The sequence below is a fragment of the Sitophilus oryzae genome, unplaced genomic scaffold (assembly GCF_002938485.1).
Source record: "Sitophilus oryzae breed Bouriz unplaced genomic scaffold, Soryzae_2.0 scaffold_177_pilon_pilon, whole genome shotgun sequence".
Taxonomy (NCBI): domain Eukaryota; kingdom Metazoa; phylum Arthropoda; class Insecta; order Coleoptera; family Curculionidae; genus Sitophilus; species Sitophilus oryzae.
Window position 1 is genome coordinate 4,898,512 of NW_022146479.1, and position 23,427 is coordinate 4,921,938.

General features: G+C 30.6%; 3 protein-coding genes across 4 annotated transcripts; 2 read left to right on the forward strand and 1 right to left on the reverse strand.

Annotated features, from left to right (window-relative positions):
* Positions 1–621: 621 nt before the first annotated feature.
* On the forward strand, positions 622–10,065 carry LOC115882237 (beta-1,3-glucan-binding protein-like). Its single transcript, XM_030900158.1, has 8 exons — positions 622–795; positions 3,073–3,300; positions 6,927–7,096; positions 7,263–7,381; positions 8,401–8,555; positions 8,862–9,092; positions 9,566–9,654; positions 9,818–10,065. The coding sequence occupies exons 1-8, from the start codon at positions 669–671 to the stop codon at positions 10,013–10,015; spliced, it is 1,317 nt and encodes a 438-aa protein (XP_030756018.1). The 5' UTR covers positions 622–668; the 3' UTR covers positions 10,016–10,065.
* A 119-nt stretch (positions 10,066–10,184) lies between these two features.
* Positions 10,185–13,508, reverse strand: LOC115882236 (facilitated trehalose transporter Tret1-like). Its single transcript, XM_030900157.1, has 9 exons — positions 13,187–13,508; positions 13,047–13,134; positions 12,791–12,910; positions 12,576–12,738; positions 12,342–12,510; positions 12,069–12,240; positions 11,700–11,899; positions 11,420–11,642; positions 10,185–11,365 (listed from the first exon to the last, which is right to left on the reverse strand). Exons 1-9 carry the CDS (start codon positions 13,259–13,261, stop codon positions 11,100–11,102), a joined length of 1,476 nt encoding a protein of 491 aa, XP_030756017.1. The 5' UTR covers positions 13,262–13,508; the 3' UTR covers positions 10,185–11,099.
* Positions 13,509–13,706: 198 nt separating this feature from the next.
* On the forward strand, positions 13,707–18,058 carry LOC115882315 (mesoderm induction early response protein 1). Of its 2 annotated transcripts, none has more exons than XM_030900310.1 (7): positions 13,707–13,895; positions 14,111–14,356; positions 14,414–14,651; positions 14,713–14,792; positions 14,851–15,082; positions 15,184–15,347; positions 16,337–18,058. In XM_030900310.1, exons 2-7 carry the CDS (start codon positions 14,153–14,155, stop codon positions 16,568–16,570), a joined length of 1,152 nt encoding a protein of 383 aa, XP_030756170.1. In that variant the 5' UTR covers positions 13,707–13,895; positions 14,111–14,152; the 3' UTR covers positions 16,571–18,058. The 2 variants fall into 2 exon arrangements, with proteins under 2 accessions (XP_030756170.1, XP_030756171.1); XM_030900311.1 differs by having other exon boundaries at positions 16,342–18,058.
* The last annotated feature ends 5,369 nt before the right edge of the window (positions 18,059–23,427 follow it).

Here is a 23,427-nt window from a genome sequence, read left to right on the forward strand (position 1 = left end):
TTTTAATTATTGCAACACAATATCTGATCAATAAATAATCTTCAGTAAATATTTAGTATTAAAAACTTTAATACCCTTGGAGAAATGAAGCCTTAAATTTTTTATTGCAATTTCACAAAATTGAAAATGTTTTAAAAACTGTAAGGTTTAAGTGTGATAAATCTTAATCAAATTAACCTTTATTTCAATCGTATAATCTAAAAATAGAATAATATAGAGGGTGTTCTATTTAAAAAAATACAACAATAATATTTTTTACTTATTTGGGACACTCTGTATCTTGTAAAAATATTTTTAAATTGTAGCTCTAATAGTCCTTCAACGGACCCAAAACTTACAATTTGTAAAAATCTTATCGTTTAGCTACAATACTCCGTGTCGTATGTGGTGAACAACCCTGTATAATAATTTAACATACGAACATTCTTCAAAACACAAAATATATACACTTACATTAAAAAGACAACATATTTATTTCTGCATTATATAAAATAATAATTAAAATTGAAGAAAGCTTTTTAAACCAAATAGCTAATAACACCAAAAAAGAAAATTAAAATTTAAATGCTAAGATTTCTGTTACGGGCCTGGTTTCTGCATTTAAAAATGAAAACCCGATAAATAAATCTTTCTTTGAAGACGAGGTCTACAAGTCAGTTGTATTTTCAATGGATTACCATAACAAACTCGTCTTATTATTATTAATATTACTTATACAAGGACACATCGCATATGAAATACCTAACATAGCACTTCAAGCTTTTACACCTAGTGGTCTGAGAATATCTGTTCCAGGTAAGTCTATTAAATATTGTATTTTTTTCAATTTTTTCAATCATATCTTTTAAGAACAAACTTTTAACATGCATCATTTCAGTCATTATTAAAATTAGATACTATATAATTAACAGATGATAATGTCTAGTACTATTAGTATTTAATAGTATATTATTGTTTTATAAGGAGTAAAAATGACACTTTTTGTGGCGAGGCTGTACGTTTGACATATAGAACATGCTATTTTTTTCAAACGCCACAAATAATTTTTAAACAGTTCCAAATAATATAAAAATAGTTAAAAGGAATACCTTGTAAGTAATTATTTATCGAGAAACTATGGTTTCGCTCGTTGAATTTGACACTTTATGTCAGTTTAATAATATATTATTCTCATACTTTTATGCCTAGGGGTTAAAATGACTTTTTTATATTGTCAATCACGTCGCAAAAATTAACACTTTTGTGACGTTTGAAAAAAAATAATTCAAGGTATTTTATAAAGTTTTGCTAATATCTTATAGAAATATATACAACATACAGTTTTTTAAAAATATAATAGTTTTTTAAAACCTTAGGGTAGACCCTGATGTAAGTACATATAAATACCTACTTTTTGAAATTAAGGGGACTTTTTCTGAACTAAACTTCAACATAGTATATAAGAAAAAACAGCTTTTCAAATTCTTGCAATACTAATATATACTTACTAACAATAGTAATAAATCATATAAGAAAAATAACAAGGCATAGAAAATAGTTTATGACAAATTAAATTTAATGTTATGTTAATAATTGTTTTCAATCGGGAACCCCCATGTATATACACAGCATTGCATCAGTAAACAAATACACTCATTTTCAAATTAATATATACTGGATGTCCATTAATAAGTAAGGAATAAATTAATTTTTGCGAAAATTTTAAAATTGAGCATCTTTTTATGAAGTAAGTTTAAATATGCTTCGTCGATATTCCAGATAAAGCACGTTACAGATTTTTTTAATCGTAAATCACATACCATACATTCGAAATAAAACGGCGACAAACACGGCTGGGGAATGACAAGCCATGATAATTTTGGCGAGGTCAACACCTAGACGTCATTTACTTAGCCCGTACTCTTCTTTATCTATATATACTGCCAGTTGGCCTTAAGAAGGTTTTAATTTATTTTTATATTGAGTAAAAATTATTTTCAAATGATGTACCGTATGATCGAATAAAAACGGCGTCAACGATAGCTATGAAATGAAGATCGCTGTCATTTTATATCTAAAATTATATGGGAAATGTCATCGATCGTCATTTCCAAGCCAACTGGACGCCGTTTTTTTTTCGATCATACGGTATTAGTTTAAAATTCCAGAAAATATATATTTTTTTGAAATAGATTTGTGCGTCTTGAACCGTTCTATTTTTGTTTAATCTTTTTATAAATAGTGTCAATTTTATCCAAATTTTATGTCAATTTTTAGTAAACTAAAAAACTTTTTTTATCATGCGGCATTTCGCATTATACAGGGTGACAATTTGAAAACGAATAGTATTTAATATTGCCTCTACCGATGATAGTATGAAAATTTGGCGAAACACGTCAATTTACATATCAAGGGGGACAATTTTTGAGGCATTTGTTGTCGTGTTACTTTCAACCCCTTGAACCCCAGGGCACCTACCCCGAAAATTATAAATATCAACCCCTATTTCTTTTATCATTTTTGTCTTATAGTCTACATAAACTGCATTATTTTTTTTGAGAATTTTATAAGGAATACAAAAAAAAATCGCCAAATTTTCATACTATCATCGGTAGAGGTAATATTAAATACTGTTCGTATTCAAATTGTCACCCTGTATGTTTTTAATAAGGCTAAAACACTAAAATGGGAGTTTTTTTAATAAGTCATAAAAAATCATCCAGTAGCAAAAAACATTTTATTTCTGCTTTATGTCACAAAATTATAGATGTTATTTAGGAGAATATTCTAAACTAAGATTCCAAACACCATAAAATGACTTTAAAATTAACATAAATAACTTGTATTTTTGTGCTGGCTTTTATGGACATCCTGTATTATTATGGACATCCTGTAATAGACATTGATGTTGTGTTTACTTTCCAAAAATTGATATTTTAACTAATATTGTTTATCTGCATGATTAAAAATAGACGATTGTGCATATACATAAACGATGCATAAATGAAAACCCCTGGTCCACTACTTAATTAATTAATTACTTGGAATTATTTTGTTTTTAAATGATGTTCAATGAACCCAAACAATTTTTAGCTGACCCTGAAATCAAGTTGTTTGGAGTTCACTTCAATATTAATAAAGACATACATGAGTTAGAAACGGGAGAATATAACGAAGATATCTCTCGCCCTGAAAATGGCAAATTCACTTATTTCAATCCCACTTTAAAACTGAAAGAAGGCGATACGGTTTATTATTGGGTTTATCTCCAAGTTGGAGATTTAGGGTATAAGAAAGATGGAGAAAAATATACAGTTACAAGTAAGTTAATATGAATGAGTCATATACAATATAAGCACACAAGTTTTTTTTCCATAACAAGGGGCCGTTTTTTCAGTTTCAGAGATACAGGGTGTAGAAGTTTCATTTTTATTTCGATTTTTTCTAAATAATTTCTGAAGTAACATCAATATTTGGATGAAAATTGGTGTCTGGGAGTTTTTTGACATGAGAAATTTGATTTTGATGTCAATATGACTCCTACTAGTAGAGGGCGCCACTTACATGTGTTTTGACTGTTTTGAAGCGTAATAACTTTTTGTCCGTACCTGTATAAAACAACCGAGCGAAAAAATATACATCTCTGTGACTTTCTTCGTAAAAAATATCTCTTTGTAAAAATCGCTACGCGCACCGTTCTCACGATACTTAGAATGGAAATAGTCAATACATGTCATTATTGACGAAAAATAAACACGTTGAGTAGATAGTTATTTCACTGAAATAATAAATTTGGGAAATTTTTATTTTTTTAAATTAATTATAAATTTTTCTGTAAAAAATGATGATAAAACAGTTTCTGTTGAACTTTTAGCACAAAAACATTTCAAATTTATAATTTCAGTCTAATAACTATTTAGTCAACATGTTTAATTTATCTCAATGATCACAGGTATTCATAATTTAGATTCCAAATATCTCGAAAACCATTACTCGTAGCGATTTTTTCCAAGAGATCTTTTTCACGTAGAAAACATCGTAAATGTATATTTTTTTACTCAGTAGTTTTATACAGGTATGGACTAAAATATATTACTCTTCAAACCGGTTAAAAAATATGTAGGTATTTCTCATGTCAAAAAATTCCCATACACCAATTTTCATCCAAATATTTACGTTACTTCAGAAATTATTTGGAAAAAATAATATGGTTTTCGAAATAAAAATGAAACTTGTAGACCCTGTATCTCCGAAACTAAGCATTTTAGGACATACATTTATATGCTGCCGAAGTTTCCAGAATACAGTTCGGACCACCCTGTATATATATATATATATATATCAACTTTAATTCGTAAACTTAGATTTAAATATAAATTTTAAAAGATTATAAATTTTAGTAGTTGGCTTATTATAGAGGATTAATCGAAGGGTTGTTTTTTTAACCTAACTTTAAAACACCCTGTGCAATAATTTCGAGAGGAAATTTTCCTAAAACATTATTTTTCGTTGAAAAGTTTCCCGAGCATTTTGTTTTTTTAGTTCATATCAATACCCATATAACACACAATATCCGCAGGATATTCATAGAATGTCGGAATGTCCCATTATAAGATCATCTTATAAAGACATCTATAGGATATCCTCCAAACATCCTGAAATCCTGTAGATGTCTCAGAATAGAATATCCTATGGATATCTCTGTCGTATATCTAATGTACATCCAGCTGAGATATCCAAACATGCTCATGATAATAAAATATCCTAACAATATCGTCTAGATATTTAGGAAAAATCAATTATGTAGTACTTTTTATATTACATAAAATGCAATAAACCATACAGATAGATATATATATATATATATATATATATTACGTCAAGGCAACAAAATATCCTGTTGGTATCTTCTGGATAATCTGGATATTTATGAGGTTGGCCACTCCCAGTAATACAGAGAATTTAAAACGCCCGCGCAAAAAATTTCCCACAGTCCATCTCGACAGTTGTTTAGTTTTGATGGTTTTTGCATCGTGTATTATTCAGTTCTTTGATTTAGTGAAATTCGAGGTGAATTCGGTCGTTTGTCGATATTGGATGGGCTTAAAAATGACTGAAACTAACAAAACTGGTTGAGTTTGACTTAGTTTTTTTCTTATACTCATAGTTCTAGCCTTGTTCTAGCAGAAATTCTATCCTAACCTCAACTAATGTCGAAAAAACGACGAACAACTCAGGTTCTCACAATGAAGAATTTGTGACAAAATTATAGGTGAAAATTTGTTGAAAATCGCTTGTTCTTTATCTCTAAACCCATTTTCGTGTTTGATCTATTCAAACAGAAATCCTATTTTTGGGTTTAAATTGTGAGTTTCTGGAATGTGTGGTGTTAGAAATTATACCTGTATCCTGTGTGCTAACTTTGATGTAAACTGTTGCTGCTAGCTCTGCTGCTAGACATAAACTGCTAAACTCCATAAAGGGTAGTATAATCTGGTATAATACCATACGATCGAAAAAAACGGCGTCAGAGGTGGCTTGGAAATGAAGATTGCTGTTATTTTGTACGTAAAATTATAGGAGGAATGTCATCGATCGTAATTTTCAAGCCAATTGAACGCCGTTTTTTTTCGATGGTACAGCATAAATTGAAAGCTCTTAACTCATACAAATAAACTTCTAAATTTTGACGCAAAATTCATTGACATAATATGTAGGTATATTTTAGAGCTGTTAATAAAAATATCCAATGAATAACGTCAAAATGTGGCTAAATAAAACTAAATCGCGAACGTTTTTACTATAAACTAAGGATGAAGTAAGTATTGTCAAATAACAGTCCTCATATAATGTCCTAAAAATATTCTATAATGCTCCCAACATCATCCTTGTATTATCCTAGAAATATTCTAAATAATCGTAAAAGGCTTGCCTAGGGATGTCTTGAAGATGACTTTTTTTGTCCCACTTGGATATCCCATAAATATCCTCCTCTGGTTTTTGGATATCCCTAAGATATTTACTATATCCTTGGTGGATATCCTCAAGATATCTATAGGATTGTGTTGTGTTATATGGGTATATACCTTAGTTTTTGAAATTGAAAAATAACACCAAAAAGTAATGATAATGCAATGAAAAAATTGCAAATTGTTGGTGGCAATTAAGTTCATTTCGCTCTTAAAAATTAACCAAGGCATATGTTGGTAGGGTGAGCCAAAAAAATTAACCTATGGATTTTATAGGTTAAAAAGAGTTAAAATGAACCTAAAGGTGCCTTCACATCCGCAGCGCCCCTCTGCGCCGCACCGCGCAAATCATTTATTTAACATATACTTTTGTGCGCACTAAAAAAATACAAAGTTTTGTTTGGCGCGGAGCGGCGTAGCCGGTGTGAACGCACCTTAGTAACCGAGAAAAAAATATCCCCCGAAGGCCGGATTTTTAGCTCAATTTAAAAAGGTGTCGGTGAACATTCAAAGTTTTCCATTTAAATAACACGTAAAAATCTTTTTCCATTAAAACTACCATAACTTGAAACGGTTTACGATAAAAAAATTTACATCGCAGATTCTTGTAAAGCATAAAATTTACTAAAAAATCTGAGAGTAATTTAGTTTTTTTTTACTAAATATGAAAATGTTTAATCAATAAGCACTAAAACTTATTGATTTTTGATTGAAAATTGAATTGGCTCACCCTAATGTGTTGGCATGTGACAAAAAACAAAATGCTGAGGAGACATATATGGTTCTCAAAAAAAACAAGCATTCGATAAACCCTGTATAAAGCCCAATGCTAAAGTTTATAAAAAAACTGACTTTACAATAAATTAAACTAAATATTTATATACTGTTATATATAAAAAAATCCAAAAAATTGGGATTAAAATTATAAAAATTAATATTTAAGGATAATTGATAATTAATTTGAGGAACATCTTTTAGAGCTACTGTCTATAGATCAATTCGAAAAAGCGCGCACTTGTGCACCGAGTATAACTATAGTCGATGGCGAAAGTAGTTGCGTTGGAGAAGTGATTTTAGATGCCAAATTTGTTAGTAACACGATTGATGAAAATATATGGTTAATTGAACAATATTATGCTGATGAACCGGTAGGTTGCTACAAATTCACGTTTAAATCATCCACTTTAAAAAGATTTAAAAAATTAATTATGCATATTTCTATATATATTAAGTTATTCGATATTTACTACTATATTTGTTTTTTATTATTTATTTATATTTAAATTTTATATACTTATTATTTATTTTCCTTAGGATTTTGAGTATGTCATTTACAAAAACGATTCGAGTGTACTAACTTCCCAAAATAATTTACTTCACATTAAGCCTAAAGTTGATGAGGATATTGTGACAAGTAACGTGAACATAGATGGGTAAGTTTCATACAGTAGAATATAAAAAGAAAAAAACAACAAAATAAGTTATTATCAAAAGACATCATAGAACCTTATTCATGTTGTACAGTCTATTTTTATAGATTATTAATCAATTTCACTATTATGATCAAGTCCAAGAGAAAACTGAATGAATAGAACATAAAACAAGAAATATTGTTCATACAAGGTGGTCTGAATGGTATTCGGAAAACTTCGTCAGAAAATAAAAATAAGTAAAAAAATAATGTTTACATGTATGTCCCAAAATGCTTCGTTTTGGAGCTACAGGGTGTAAATTAAAATTTCTCTGAAACGAAGCATTTTAGGACACCTCCGGCCTCCGGCTCCGGTATATGCTGCTGCATTTTCTCAAATACAATTCGGACCACCCTGTTTATATAGTAAATAAGCGAAATAAAAATAAGCTCACGACCATGTTAAAAATTATTTAATATAAGACGTTTAAATGGAAACACCCTGTTTAGCATAAGATACTAAACAACCCAGAATAAAAAAAAATGAAAAATTATGTCTAGAACTAAAGATTTTGAACATATACATATAATGATTTTGAAGAGATAAATAATAATTAATAGCCTCAAATATGAATTTCTATGATCTGCAATATTAATAACCGTATGATCGAAAAAAAACGATGTCAGCGACGGCTATGAAATGAAAATCGCTGTCATTTTTTATATGTTCATAAATTTATATGTGGGAAATGTCATCGATCGTCATTTCACAGCCAACTGGACGCCGTTTTTTTTCGATCATAGAGTATATATTCACGAATGGATTTTTCTTTCTAACCTGGCGCATTCACCATATTTTAAAATTCTGAATTTGAATATAATAACAGATACAGCCGTTTTAATATTTTTATAATCATTCCTATCATACAAAGATTTTTTTTCTAAATGTGTGTGACAGAACTTGATTATTCTTCCCGTTTAAAAATATAAATACCCCATAAAGTACTATTAATTTAATAGTCATCATAATTTTATATTTAGATGTACAAGAAAAAGGCAACACGAGTGCACAAGAGTGTTTATCAATCTGTATCAACATCCAGTTATATCTGCTCGGTTAGTAACAAAGAAAACATTTTCATTTGGGGAGTATAAAGTTCGGGCAAAACTACCAAAGGGAGATTGGCTGTTTCCAGGTAAATATATATACAATATTATAATATTTGGACAGTTCAAAATTTGTATGGGATTTCCTATGTTATCAACGCCAATGCACCACCGGTATATTAAAAGTATATTAGCACAAATATTAGATAGCACATTTTAGTTGTTGAAGAAATCAAATTTCGTATACCTACTTTTAACAAATATCCAGAGTATGTGCAATATACATATCTTTTTTTTTAATGAAACAATATAAAATGTTGACACGGTATAAACATATTTAAAATGAGTACAAAATACATATTATTATCATTTTTATATATTATACATTTTTTTAGAAATTTACTTGGAAGATATTGAAGATCTGTCGAAAAAAATATGGATCTCGTATGCAAGAGGAAACGAAGAATTAACGGGAAATAATGGAGATGATATTGGAGGAAAGTTATTATTTGGAGGACCGGTTGTAGACCCATTAGAACCAAAAAAGAGTCGCTATCTTAAAACCTATAGAAACAACCAATTCATTGGAAATGAGATGCATACATTTAGTTTACGTTGGACTTCAGGTAAATATCTCATAAAATAACCAATTTAAAGTATAAACAGTAATAATTATAGTTATGTAATAATTTCACTGTCAAGTTCGATATTTTTTTCCAAAAATTTCAAAAAACTATTTTTAAAAAAATTCTAAAATGATATAATATATAATATAATATATATAATTATATATCCGAAATTTTTACATTGTTTTTATATACAGTATAATTATATAATCTACATATATATATAAAATGCTAATGTTTATCTGTGTCGTCTCTACTGAAGTAACGACTTACTCTAGAAAGTTGCTTTTTTTACTAAAAGATAGCTAATTGGCTCTTTTAAAAACTGTCGACGCCGGATTTTTTGTTTTTCATTTAATTAAAAAAAAAATAAATAGTATTTTTTTCCTGACGTCGTGGCGGATGCGCCAGGCTTCAACTAGTCAGAATATATTTAAAATTGTAGACTAATAATGTCTCTGTTTATATTTTAGATGAAATGCTTCTTTACATCGACGATATTAACTATGGAACAGTAAGTTCGACAATATTAAAAGAAACTGGATTTAACTCGCCAAGAAAAGTAAGAATTTGTATTATAAACTTTTTAATATAGAATTTGTATTACCTAGATAACAATGAGATGCATTGCAATAACAATATGTACAAGAATTTATTTGTTTTTGATAGATAGCTGTTATCTATGTAAGGTTTAAATAAATTATTAAGATCGATTCTCTTTGTAGATGAGACTTGTAATAGGAGTTGGTGCTGGTGGGCCTAGAGATTTTCCTGATAACTACAAATCAAAATCTTATCTAAAACCATGGAAATCAACTTCAAATAATCAAGTAAAAATGTTTTTTACTAGTAGATCTAACTGGTTGCCCTCTTGGAAAGACAGTGAATTACAAGTAGAATTTGTTAAGATATCTGCATTATGAATTATTAGTAATATACTGTTAATTTAAGAATAAAAGATTGTTTCTTGTTATCTAGTTTTTCCTCAGAGGATATAAGCATAAATAACGTAAGATATTGGATTGTCAGTATAATTATTTAAAGTTTTGGCCAGTATTGGGGTATGACTACTTTAGAATAATAAAACACAAATTATTTAATAGTTCAATATATTTTAACACCACATATAGATTTGATTAGATTATAAAATTGTAAAATAAATCTTTTAAAATTTCAATCACTATTAATAAATATATAAATAGGTAGGTACATATATGTAAACTAATAACATTTTAGCCACTTCTTATGTTCCAAAATTTTTCATATTTCACAATTCAAACTAGTAATAAGTAGGTTTTATATATAAGTACGAATATTAATAATTCATTAAAGAAAGGGCATACATATACAAATTTATCAACAGAATATAAGTTAAGGATATATACTGTATAATCGAAAAAAAAACTATCAAGTTAGCTTGCAAATGACGATCGATAACATTTAGTAAATACCGTATGATCGAGAAAAAACGGCATCAGCGATGGCTATGGAATGAAGATCGCTATCATTTTATATGTAAATTTATATGGGAAATGTCATTGATGTTCATTTCCCAGCCAACTGGACGCCGTTTTTTTTTCGATCATACGGTACTTTTACATAAATGTCATCCCCAGATGTCATCAACCATCATTTCTAAGTTAATTCTACACTGTTTTTGAGACACAGTATTTTTGAAAAAAAAATTGATGGAGGCCTGCTAAAGAAAATAATGTTTTAGATTTGAATTGTTGGATAATTCTATAAGTGTAAAGTTAAAGAAGTATATAAATATTAGACTAATGAACAAAATCAATATATACAGATTTACTTTTTTATAAAAAATTTGAGTATCACATTATCAACCATTAAAAGCCACATTTTGCAAAGTATGGCAAGTTACATTTTTTTTTAATATACTTACCATTGATTTTATATCTATTTGTTCTAGCTTAGGTGAAAACATAGACATTTACTAAAATGAACTGAACACCTAAGTTACAAAAGCAAGTGGTATAACAAAATATTCTAAAAAACATTATTTAGTTCTTCTTGAATTTGTGTTATGCTTTTTCCTTTAGTTTCAGGCACAACCAGTAAAACAAATATTGTTCCTAACAATGTAAAAACGGTAAAAATATAAAATATACATGCTTCACCTGCGACTAGTAAATACACTTTGGTCACCATAAAAGCTAAAAACCAGTTAAGGGTTCCAGCTGTGGAACTGACCATACTTCTTATTTCAGTTGGTATTATTTCGGATGAAATCATCCAAGGTATTGGACCAATTCCTGTAAAATAAGAAAATTAATTAGATAGTATTACAAATAAATAATATTAATTACCAAATGAGAAAGCTATTACGAATAGACAAAAAGCTGTGACTGGTAAAAAGCTGATTTCCTTAAGCTCTTCATTATCCAAATGCGGTTTAACTGATAAATATATAGCAATTACCACACAGCAAACTGTAACTGTGGACATTGAAATAAACAGAAGCAATTTTCTACCCAGTTTTTCAATTAATAAACTAGCCAAAAATGTTGCTATCATTTGGAACAAACCAATCTAAAAGTAATAGAAACGCAATTTTCAAACTTCTATAAAAATAAAGAATATATTCACCATTATAGTGCCTAGATTTGGGTCTAAATGTACACCAACTGATTTGAACATGTTGCTGGAATACAAAATAATAGCATTTATACCAGTCATTTGTTGAAACACCATTAAGCCAAAAGATATTAATATAGCTACTTTCACAGACTTCTTTGAGAATATAGATCTTAAAGATACAGCTGACTGAGAGGATTCCTTTAAATGACCTAAAAAATTATATTGTAATGAAACTTTAGTATTGATGATTGAAACAACATAAATGTTAATATACTATGTTCTTTAAAAACTACTTCATTACTATATCAGGTTGAACATAATAATTATTTTTCAAATCACTTAATAATTTTTGATTAAATAATTCAATGGCGATTTTACCTTCTATCTGTAATAATTCTTCATCAACATTATAATTCTCCCCTCTTAATACTAAGAGTGCCTTTCTTGCATTTTCATACTGAAACTTCTTCATCAAATAATTTGGTGATTCTGGTTGGAACACAAAACATACCAAAAATACAAAAGGCATGCTGGCACAAAACAGAGTGAACTAAAAATAGTAATCGAATTATATATATAGCACAATTATTTTTCTATCATGAACAAATTGTACAATAAGATTTCTAAAAGTGGTAAAACAATTGACAATACCTGATGTGGAGATAAAAACTTTCCAACTAAATAAGCGAGAAAAATGCCAGTGCATATCATTAATTGAAAGAAACTACCTAGTTTTCCTCTAATATCTTGATGAGCAATTTCACCATTATAAAGGGGAGCTGCTACACAACAAGCACCAACAGCCATTCCAGTTATTAACCTAACAAATTAAACTTTAAATGTAACAAAAAAAATCCTTAAGCTAATAAGATATAATTGTTATACCTGCCAAAATATAGTTCCAAAATAGTTCTGGCAAAAATAATAAGACTCCATCCCAATAAGAATGGTATCATCAAAGCAAGTAATGCTTTTTTACGACCTATGAGATCACATATAAATCCTGCTGGAATACACATTGCCATAGCACCTAATGTTGCGAAGGACCCTACAAAAAAATAATTAACATACTGGCAATTAAAAAGAATTAAGAGGAATACCTATCCATCCCATTGTATTATTATCAATTGGAATATCATTATATTTTCCAGAGGTGAGGTAATCTAAAATTGGAGATGTCCATCCTAGTACAACACCAGCACTTAATGCCGATAAACAAGCTAAAAAGGAATCTATTCTTAAATTACTATTATCATAACAGTATCAAATCTTCTAACATAGGACTGTATAGAAATACTAACTGAATATGAAAGTTACATTGAAATTGTTGTGTCCATAAATTGTTATATCTTTTACCTGAAAAGCCAGCAAATAATTGCCTAAATATTTTTGGAGGTGCATACGAAGGTGTATCCTGACTGCCACTATCTGCAGCATGGGATTCCTATAAAACAATGTGAATCAGATCATTTGATGATGGAGAATAATTTTCTTACAATATTATCGAAATGGTTACTAGAAATTGAGTTTATACTCCCGTTGTTCAACAAAGAATCTCTGTCTTGGCTCATTTTCAAAGTGATATTTGTTAAATCCTTGTTAAATCAGTCCTTAAAAATCTATCTACCAATATGCTAAAACTATTTTTCTGCTGGATTTGCACGTTGACCAAAAAGCATTTTTATATTTCTGTTCTTATCGCTCTTTAAGAAGTGTGTTTTTCACATCAATTATGAATGGCATCACATAATTAGATTTTATTAATATAAAAACATTAATTGTCCTCTATGATTGTCCTCTAACAACAAAAACAAATAATTGTTTATTGATTTTTCCACAGACTATAATAAAATGTAAGAGGGATGGAACCTATGGATGGAACATAGATATAGGATGATTTCGTCAGATTTTATCTTCTCGTCATAAATGAAAATTTGAAAATATGATAGTAACCACAGATCTAATAACAACACGTTTCCTAAATTGACAGTTGTGATTGACAGTGATATGACATTTATAAACAGGGATAGCGTTTTTGTTTGTGGATGGTTTGTGGTCTGTGTTTATGGTTTTGTTTGTGTTTTTTGCTAAAAAGAAGGTTGTTTGAGAACGAAAAACAATTTAGAGAATCTTTAAATATCCAGTTATATTTGCAAACTATTGATAGAAAAATATTTCATTGAAAACTCTACGTATTTTTAACGTGTAAGTAGTTTTGGTATGCATTTTTCTTACAACAATATTTAACTACTCAAATTGTAATATCTAAGAATACTGCGGTGTAATAATATATATTCTGATATATTTTATACTAGAGTGCATTATTATTTTATAAACTTGCATTTGTAGTAAAGACATAATTTAGATCTTTTTTATGTTGATCTATTTTTGTTATCACATTTGGTTTAACACTTTTTTAGTGTATAAGGCAATTCAGTGTGTAATGAAAGCTACACAATAGAATGGATTCGCGTGTGCCAAATGATACAGGTGAAAAAAGTAACAGTGATAATGGCAGTGAATCCCCTTCAAAGGATAAACTCTTTGATCCATCAATAGACATGCTCGTTAATGATTTTGATGATGAAAGGACTCTTGAAGAAGAAGAAGCTCTCGCCGCTGGAGAATCCAGTGATCCATCAGCTGAACTTTCAAGCCTCCAGAAGGTAAAGATTTAAATTCGTTTTCTAAATAGATTATATTACAGAGATTATATTCTTTAGGAGGGTAATATGCCATTAGAGGAACTTTTAGCCCTTTATGGTTATTCCAATGCTAAGGAAAAAGAAAGTTCATCTGAATCAGAGTTAGAAGAAGAAGAAACTGCTCAAGAAGTGGCACAAATTTGTGAACCACTAGTGGAAAAGGAAAGGTCACCCACACCGCCAAAACACTCCAAGTTAAGTTTATTGTATGAGCCAATGGCTGATGAAACAGAAGATTCGTCTCGGTTACTTAGGTGTAAGCATTGCCATTCTTTCGGTTTTATCTTTTAAGACATTGTACTATGTTTAATTTTTAGCTGTATCAAGAATAAGTGATGATGATGAAGAAGATTATGAGTCAGGTCCAGATGATGAAGAGGCCCAAAAAATTCGAAAAGTAAGTCTTTTAAATACAATTAAGAATGTTTTTTGTAAGATATATTTTTTATGGGAAGACTATTATGGTTGGTGGTGACTACCAAGCACAAATACCCGAAGGTCTTCACTATTATGATAATGCTCCACCGTATGAGAATGAAGATAAGTTACTATGGAACCCCCGAAAGATTTTTAACAAGAATGTAGAAGAATATTTAAGAAAAGCACATGAAATTAGTAAACCACCTATACCAAAAGGAACACTATTAAGAGATGATGAACAAGCTTTATATTTGTTACAGCAATGTGGTAAGAATATATATTTAATAGAACTATTCAAAATAATAATTAGTATTTAGTTAAGTTAAACTTATTTGAGGAAACGAGTAAAAATAGAAATATCATTACAGGACATAATACAGAAGAGGCTTTGAGAAGGCTACGGATGAACGCACCACCAAGTTCAGCAGTAACTGAGTCAAAGGATACTTTATGGTCTGAGGAGGAGTGTCGAAATTTTGAATCTGGAATTCGCTCATTTGGAAAGAATTTCCATCAAATTCAGCAGAACATGGTAAATTTTTTGTTTAAAAATTTTAAGTTTTATACTGTAGTTTGAACTTAATATGTTTTCCTCCTATTTCTAACAGGTGGTAGAGACCTCTTGGTTTGCTTTAAATTTATTAGAAAATTTTGAGTGTTTTTTTTTGTCTGTTATATAATAACCTATAATAACGCCCAAATTACCAGGAAAAACTTTAGGATTTATTTTTTTAAAAATGGCCTTTTATTGATATTTTATTAGTAATAAGTATCTTTTATGCATTGTTTCATCACTATAATAATGAAAGCCAGACCCCTTGTCAGTTTTAAAATGTAGTTTTCCAAGAAATAATCCATGATTACTGTTGTAAGAAATTACAGTAAACTTTACAGATAAACTTAAATCAAAAACCATTAAATCTTAGTGCTTAGCATTTTTTATTGGACGATGAATTTTTATTACTGCATTGTAATAATATATCGCACAGTGTTATGCAATACTATTGAACTGAATAAATCTATCTATACCTCTTAATAGAAATATTTATTGTTGTATATTTCATCACTATAATACAGCTAAGTATCGTTTAGAAATTGTCATTGTCGTGTCAATAAATGTATGTATTATTATACAACCAGTAAATGGAGCAAATTTTAACAGTAAATGTGTGTACAAGTTCACGAGTATAAAGCTGGAAAATTTAACTCGGCGCCTCCGCTATAATCTCCTATACTTTGGAGAGGCTTTGTGTTATTTGAAATTAGACCTGCGCCTGCGGTGCTATTCTTGACATCATTCGCAACTTTGCATATATGCATTACATATTGTTATATGGCTTCCTTGGAGCTGCGAGTGATCAAGAATAGGTATCCTGAAGCATATACGGCTATTTGCAGACAATAAGAACTAACCATGTATGCATGTGTGTGAAAAAGTGTTTGGAAATTCTGTTTTGTTTCGTCCGCATCAGTTGCATGGAAAAACTTGTTAATCTTGTGAACAGATTCATTTATTTTAAGGTTAGGACTAGATCTGTAGGAGAACTAGTTCAGTTCTACTATTTGTGGAAGAAAACGGAACGCCACGACATCTTCGCCAACAAGGTTCGTTTAGAGAAGAAAAAATACGCTCTTCATCCTGGTTTGACGGACTTTATGGACAGGTTTCTCGAAGACCACGATAAAGACCGTAGCAATTCTCTAAACATTATCCCAGGAAGTGCCAACGTGAATGGGAAACCTCCGGACACTTGATCTTTGCTCTATAGCTACTGGCTCTATAAAAATAAGCAGGATCAGGAGTAAGTTCATTTTTTACCTGATGTTCAGTCATTATGGCTTTTATACATACCAAAAATCTAATGTTGATTCATTCTGCTTCACTTTCTGTTTTCCATATTAATAATTATAATTTTTAATACAGCTATTATTAAACTATTGACTTATAAAACATGCTGATTCCTTTTGTTTCATCATGAGTTATATATTATTTTATTTAAAAATAAAAAGACGTCGCAGTATTTAGAATAAAATGATTTGCTATATACAGAAGTATATAAGCCTTTCTCTCTTATTTCATACAAATCTATATCATATAAACTAACATAAATATCATCATGCCCTGGGGTTTATAATATAACTATGTTGACAATTCATCATGGGAGAGGACACTGATATATTGACAACATAGAGGAAGGCTAAACTTGTAGATATACCTATGTTAATTTATAGGATCTAGAGAAATAAATGTTATTTTTTTGATAAATGAATAAATATTTTTATAGTATCTATTTAGATTTTTGGTTTGGCGCCTTTGATACTGCAACATGATATATATATGTACAAAAGTATTTAATGTTTACTTTATAGAATATGTATTTGTTAAAAACATTTTAAATAATTTTTATATCTGAATTAGAGCTAGAAGAGACGAAGCAGTTTGCGACAGCCTACTCAGCGCAAACCGTCTCAAAACTGCCTTGTATGATTTAGCTCTAATGTTTTTAAATCATGTAATTATAGGAGAGCCTCAAAACTTACTAATTTGATTTTAAGTTTTGAAATTAAAATTTTTTAGCTTTTACTATATCAAAAAGACATTACAAAAGAAGCATGGTTAAAACTGTAGAAAGTAGTTTTTAACTGTATTAGTTATTTATGTAGGTAAATATCTATATGTTTATATTTGTATTCCCAATAAAAGTAAAGTATTTTGTCTATATAAACTTTTTTTTTGCTGTCGTCGTTATCATGATTTTTCCTTAAAACTAAATAATAAATAATTATTTCTTTAAAATTTCCGTGGTGACGTTACTCCTCTAGAGCAGAATTATATAAATACTACCTCCCTGCTGCGTTGACTTCTCCACGGGTCATTTAATAAGAAAAGTAAATTGTGTCTGTAATTGTAACCAGACTTAACCATGCCTCTTAATGTATATTCTTTTGGTTTTATAACTACATGTAAATTGTATAAAAAGATATATTAAATTTTATGTCTGTTAGTCATAAGTTTTTTTGTAATTATATAGGCTTCTATGTAACATTATATGATGTATAACATGATTTGATGACATTTTCGACAATTCAAAATCAGTGTTAATCAAAAAATTTAATAGAATGAGTTATTTTTAACGACCAAATCTGTTTACTGTATCTATATGTAGAAGTTGAAGTTCAGTTAATGGTTTAACTGTTTTTTCGACGATTAATCATTGTATTAATAAACAAGAGTTATAATCAGTTTGTTTTATTTCTCTAACCCTCTCCTCTTTATTTTCTCTGATACGTCATAAAAACACCTTAGGCTCATGAGTTTTAAAATGGTTATAAGTAATTAATTATTTAAGTAAATCCAAAAAAATCGGTCAATTTCATAGACTGAAAAACTTGTTAATCTTGTGAACAGATTCATTTATACGTCAGCTGACGCTCCAGACTTCAAAGAGTCTTGAGTCTTGGACTTTTTTCTGTAGGAACATCTCAAATCAGTCTCTGGCTGAGGTACCCGTGACTCTCATGTAGAAGAAAGGGTACAATGGGCAAAGTATAATGGCGTATACCAGATTAAGTTGAGAGTAGAGGCTAGTTTTTTATCCAGCCACGTATCCCTTTGAGCTGGTCCCGCCATCATAGGATTTAGGTTTTTGGTGAGGTAATTTCCTCTTGGTCGAACAAGCCAAGAAGATAAGATATGTTTTGGGGCAATTCCCTGGCCACGACATCATCCAGGGACAAGACTGCGAGATGTTCTTTAGACCCAGCTAAGTGCCAGAGGGGATTCCCCTAGCACCTGACTGGGATAGTTTCCCCACCAACTACAAAAGGTCTTGCATCTCCTTAGGGAAGTGTTCTGACTATGATATCCCCAACAGAGGCTCAGCTCTTTATATAGCACAGACCATCAGTTAATAAAACTTGTACTACTGCCTATTCTGCACACACACGCAGTTTTATAGCACAGTTTTGTCTGCAGTGATACACATTTTTCCTACAGTAAAAATTACTTTCCGATATACAGTTCTGTATTGCATTCTGCTCTCTTGTACAATAAAGATTTTTTTTACTCCTGTCACTGTACTCCTTATATACTTTTTATTTTCCACAAACAATGCAAACAATTATAGTTCGATAAATTGACATAAAACCTGTTTATTTATGTTCGACATTTAAACGGGGTTTCCACATGCAAGGATTACTGGCGCCATTCAACTGGCGCCAGTTTTATTGTATGTGGAAACCAGTAAAATCGACTGGCGCAAGTTTAGTGGCGCCACTAATTCATGTGCCAGTAAAGCGGGGTTTCCACATGCAAAGATTACTGGCGCCAGTTTTATTGTATGTGGAAACCTGTAATATCGACCGGCGCAAGTTTAGTGGCGCCACTAATTCATGTGCCAGTAAAGTTCAACGCTCCTACTTTTTGGCGCCAGTTTTGTGTGTAAACAATACAGCAAACATCTCCAGTCGTAAAAATGTCGTTTGTTTCAAAAAAGTGGTCTACTGAATTAATAATAAAGTTTTTGGAAGCCTACGAACAACATCCTTGCTTATGGAACAATAAAATAAGTGATTATAAGGACCGAAATAAAAGGGATGAAGCCTTAAGAAGGATTGTTAGAGTCATGTCTGATTCTCTCAGCAACTTTGAAGTAAATTTCGCAAAGGCCAAAATTCGAAGTATTATGAATGCTTACACCCTAGAGCATAGCAAGGTGTTAAAATCTCATAAAATTGACCGTAATGACATGCCAGTTTTAAATTTACTATAGACCTGTGGAAACGGGTAATGGCGCCATTTAATTGTGGCGCCAATAAACTGGCGAACACTGGCGCCAGTAATCCTTGCATGTGGAAACCCCGCTTAAAGTTCAACGCTCCTGTACTTTTTGGCGCCAGTTTTATGTGTAAACAATACAGCGAGCATCTCCAGTCGTAAAAATGTCGTTTGTTTCAAAAAAGTGGTCTACTGAATTAATAATAAAGTTTTTGGAAGCCTACGAACAACAACCATGCTTATAGAACAATACAATAAGTGATTATAAGGACCGAAATAAAAGGGACGAAGCCTAAAAAGGATTGTTAGAGTCATGTCTGATTCTCTCAGCAACTTTGAAGTAAATTCCGCAAAGGCCAAAATTCGAAGTATTATGAATGCTTACACCCTAGAGCATAGCAAGGTGTTAAAATCTCATAAAATTGACCGTAATGACATGCCAGTTTTAAATTTACTATAGACCTGTGGAAACGGGTAATGGCGCCATTTAATTGTGGCGCCAATAAACTGGCGAACACTGGCGCCAGTAATCCTTGCATGTGGAAACCCCGCTTTTTTTTTAGTTTCAAATTAATTATAGACACGTTCAAGCTTCGGAGTTAGTTCAGATCAAATTCAAGCAGGGTATGATTTCACCAGGTCAAAGGAACAGCCTGCGCAGTCGACCGGCAGTTCCCAGTTACAGAGCTTCCACACGCGGTCTGTACCGAAAAAACGAGCGTTTATGGTGGCCTGGCATTCCATTATACTTATTCCATTATACTCCCTGGCTTAGGCAAAGAATGTAATTTTGCAACTTTATTTCTGTTTAACGGGATTTAAATTGTTGTTAATTTTTCTCTTCTATAACATTTTTTTTCTTGTACACCTTATTATGAAATTATGTATTTACAAATCATTGAGGTTTTAAATACAAAACTAGATTATAAACTGGCTTACGTTGATTGTATAATAAAATTCAAAAAACCCTCTTCATTTTTTCCTGTTACTTTTCGAACAATTAATGAGAGAGGTGTAATATCGGAAAAAAATAAAAGGGTTGACTGAATTTTTAATTCCCATCTCCGGCGTAGGATTAAGCTTTCGTCTTAGGGCGGAAATAACATCGGCTTGGTGGTTTTTGACCTAATTCTGAACAGATTTTTATGCTTTATTTTAAGCCTGGTGTTGGTATTATTAGGGTCGTAAAAATAATTTTGTAAAAAGGAAGTATAATAGCTATATACAGATTCGCTTTGTGATAATCAATTACTACAAGTGCACACAGAGTGATGACTAAAATCATGACTGAATTGAGTTGATCTCGTTATCATAAAATTCGAGAAGTATGTTTACAATTAGCATGTGAGTTAGGAAATACTGTGATGTATCAAAAACGACGAAAATGTCGTAGATGGTGGGCTCGGCAGTGGATATTACGTATAATAAATAGGGAACTATACTGAAAAAATAGTTTTGGAAGTCCGTTTTCAATATTTCATCAAAACTTGGGAAACCGAACAAAAAAATACGGCCTCAGTCTTCAGCTTGTATTCATTGTTCAGTCAAAACGAACAAGCTTTCAGTTTTACCCTTGATTATATAGATAAGGGTTTTACTGAAAGTATGAATATACTGGTCAGTTTTAAAGATAACGTGTTCTCATGTTCATTATTCGTTCAGTCCACAAGTATTATTAATTTGTTGTTCAGTGTGAGTGAGTCAATCATACTTAGGGTTTCCAATCCCAGTATCCTAACATCCCGGGATCCCGGTGTATGTTTGTCGCCGAAATCCCGGGATCCCGAAAATCTCGGAAAAATTAAATCACAATCTAAAATGATTAGACTTTATAAAATTTAGAATCTTCTTTCTAAGATCATATTTTATTTAAGCTAAGCAGAACGTCAATATCTAAACGTTATATTTCCCTGTTTGCTAATACCGTATGATCGAAAAAAAAATGGCGTCCACTTGGCTGGGAAATGACGATCAATGACATTTCCCATAAAAATTTACATATAAAATGACAGCGATCTTCATTTCATAGCCATCGCTGACGCCATTTATTTTTGATGATACGGTATTTTGTTTTTTTTTCTGCAACAAGAATTGTATTTTTTTACTAACTATATATGTATGAACGATACTTTGTTTTGTATGTTTTAATAAAACTTCTGTCATTTTCTTTTTGATATATATGTAGTAGCATTTTTATTAAGTATTTCTGTAGATTAGATTTCTCATTCTGAGAGTCAATTTCGGGATCCCGGGATTATAGGTTTTTATCCCGGGATTTCAAAACGGGATATAGATACCTAAAATTAGAAACGCTAGGCATACGGTTTTGGACGTTCTCTATACTATGTCCGAAATGTTCCACGAAATATTTCTGGAAAGGCCGCAAACTCCGAAAGAGATTGAAATCGACCGAGGAAGGCTGTGATTGGTTGTTTGTTTTTTATTATTATTGGAATTGTCTCGGTTTCGACATAATTTTGCATCTTGCAAAGCATTTGCAAAAAAAACACGCATCTATATTCTTTATACAACTTCGCGAAGTAATCAATATCAACCTTTATGGTGGCTTCAGAAAAATAAGTAAAGGCGGAGTATGAATAAATATAATTAGTTTGTAATGGAGTGTAATGTAAAACTAGATATTAAAGTGATATCAACAATCAAAAACAGTTAAAACCAATAAGAGAACATTGCTTTTTAGAAATGTCCGTGAACCATACTTTTTTACATCAAGCAATATTACTGTTATATTAATCAATTAAGGCCGTAAACAAACAACATACAATTTTACATACTGTTGCATTATAATAAAATTATATAATAAAAATATTGTAATTATGTTCCTGCGGATTAAGTAAAAACTTTTGTTCTTAAATATCTACTATACATATTATAAACACGTGTTCAAATATTAATCTTGTAGAATATATATCAACATAAAACGATACCTATGTAATTAACGACATATCATCGTAACAACAGATATTTTAGAAACGTCTAGGCTTACCTACTTCACTGAGATTTACGAAAAAATGTTCTTTGTCTCGGGTATAGAAACCGACACGTCGTAGAAGTAGTTCGAGACAAAACGAAATTGTAAGAAAGAACAGGAAACAACCGAAAGTCGCCAAATAAATCCTCCTCCGTAGAGTAGGTCAAGACAAACGGAAATCGGTCGAGACAACTGGAGATAAGCCGAGACGGGACAAAGTTTGGCGAGGAAACACGACCTGACCTACTTTGGACTGTTTTCCGCATAGTGTAGAGAGTGTATTAAACTCGTGACTCGTGAGAACACGCCATTTAGCTTCGTCTATTCATTTCACTGAACTGGTCAGTTGTATGACTCTATTATGAGTATCTCAGTTTCTGTATAATTGTATATTTTTAGTAGCGCCGTTGTAGTAAGATTAATAAAAGCATTGCTCTGTATTACTCCAAGTAGGGACAATGGAAATTGAAACTGATTATTTTGTTTCTCTTAACATTGATTCTTGAAGATTTATCAAAATTCCTAAGCAGGAAATTAAATATAATGTGTATTATGGTACAATAAACCATTCTAAATAAAAATAATATCTTCCCTTAATAAAATTGCCTCATATTTGAAGAATAAAAGAGAAAAAAAGTCTTTTAAAAGAAAAAAAAAGTAATCTGTCATATCCTCAACGGTTATGACCTTCCAGTTGGTTAATTTTGATTCCTTAGGCCGAAAATATTCTTTTTATTTGTGATGAATCTTAACATTGCAAATAAAATGGTATAATTAAAATATTGTAAGGTAGATTTTTGTTTAATTTTAGTGTTTCTATAAAATAAAACTTAATATAGTTAC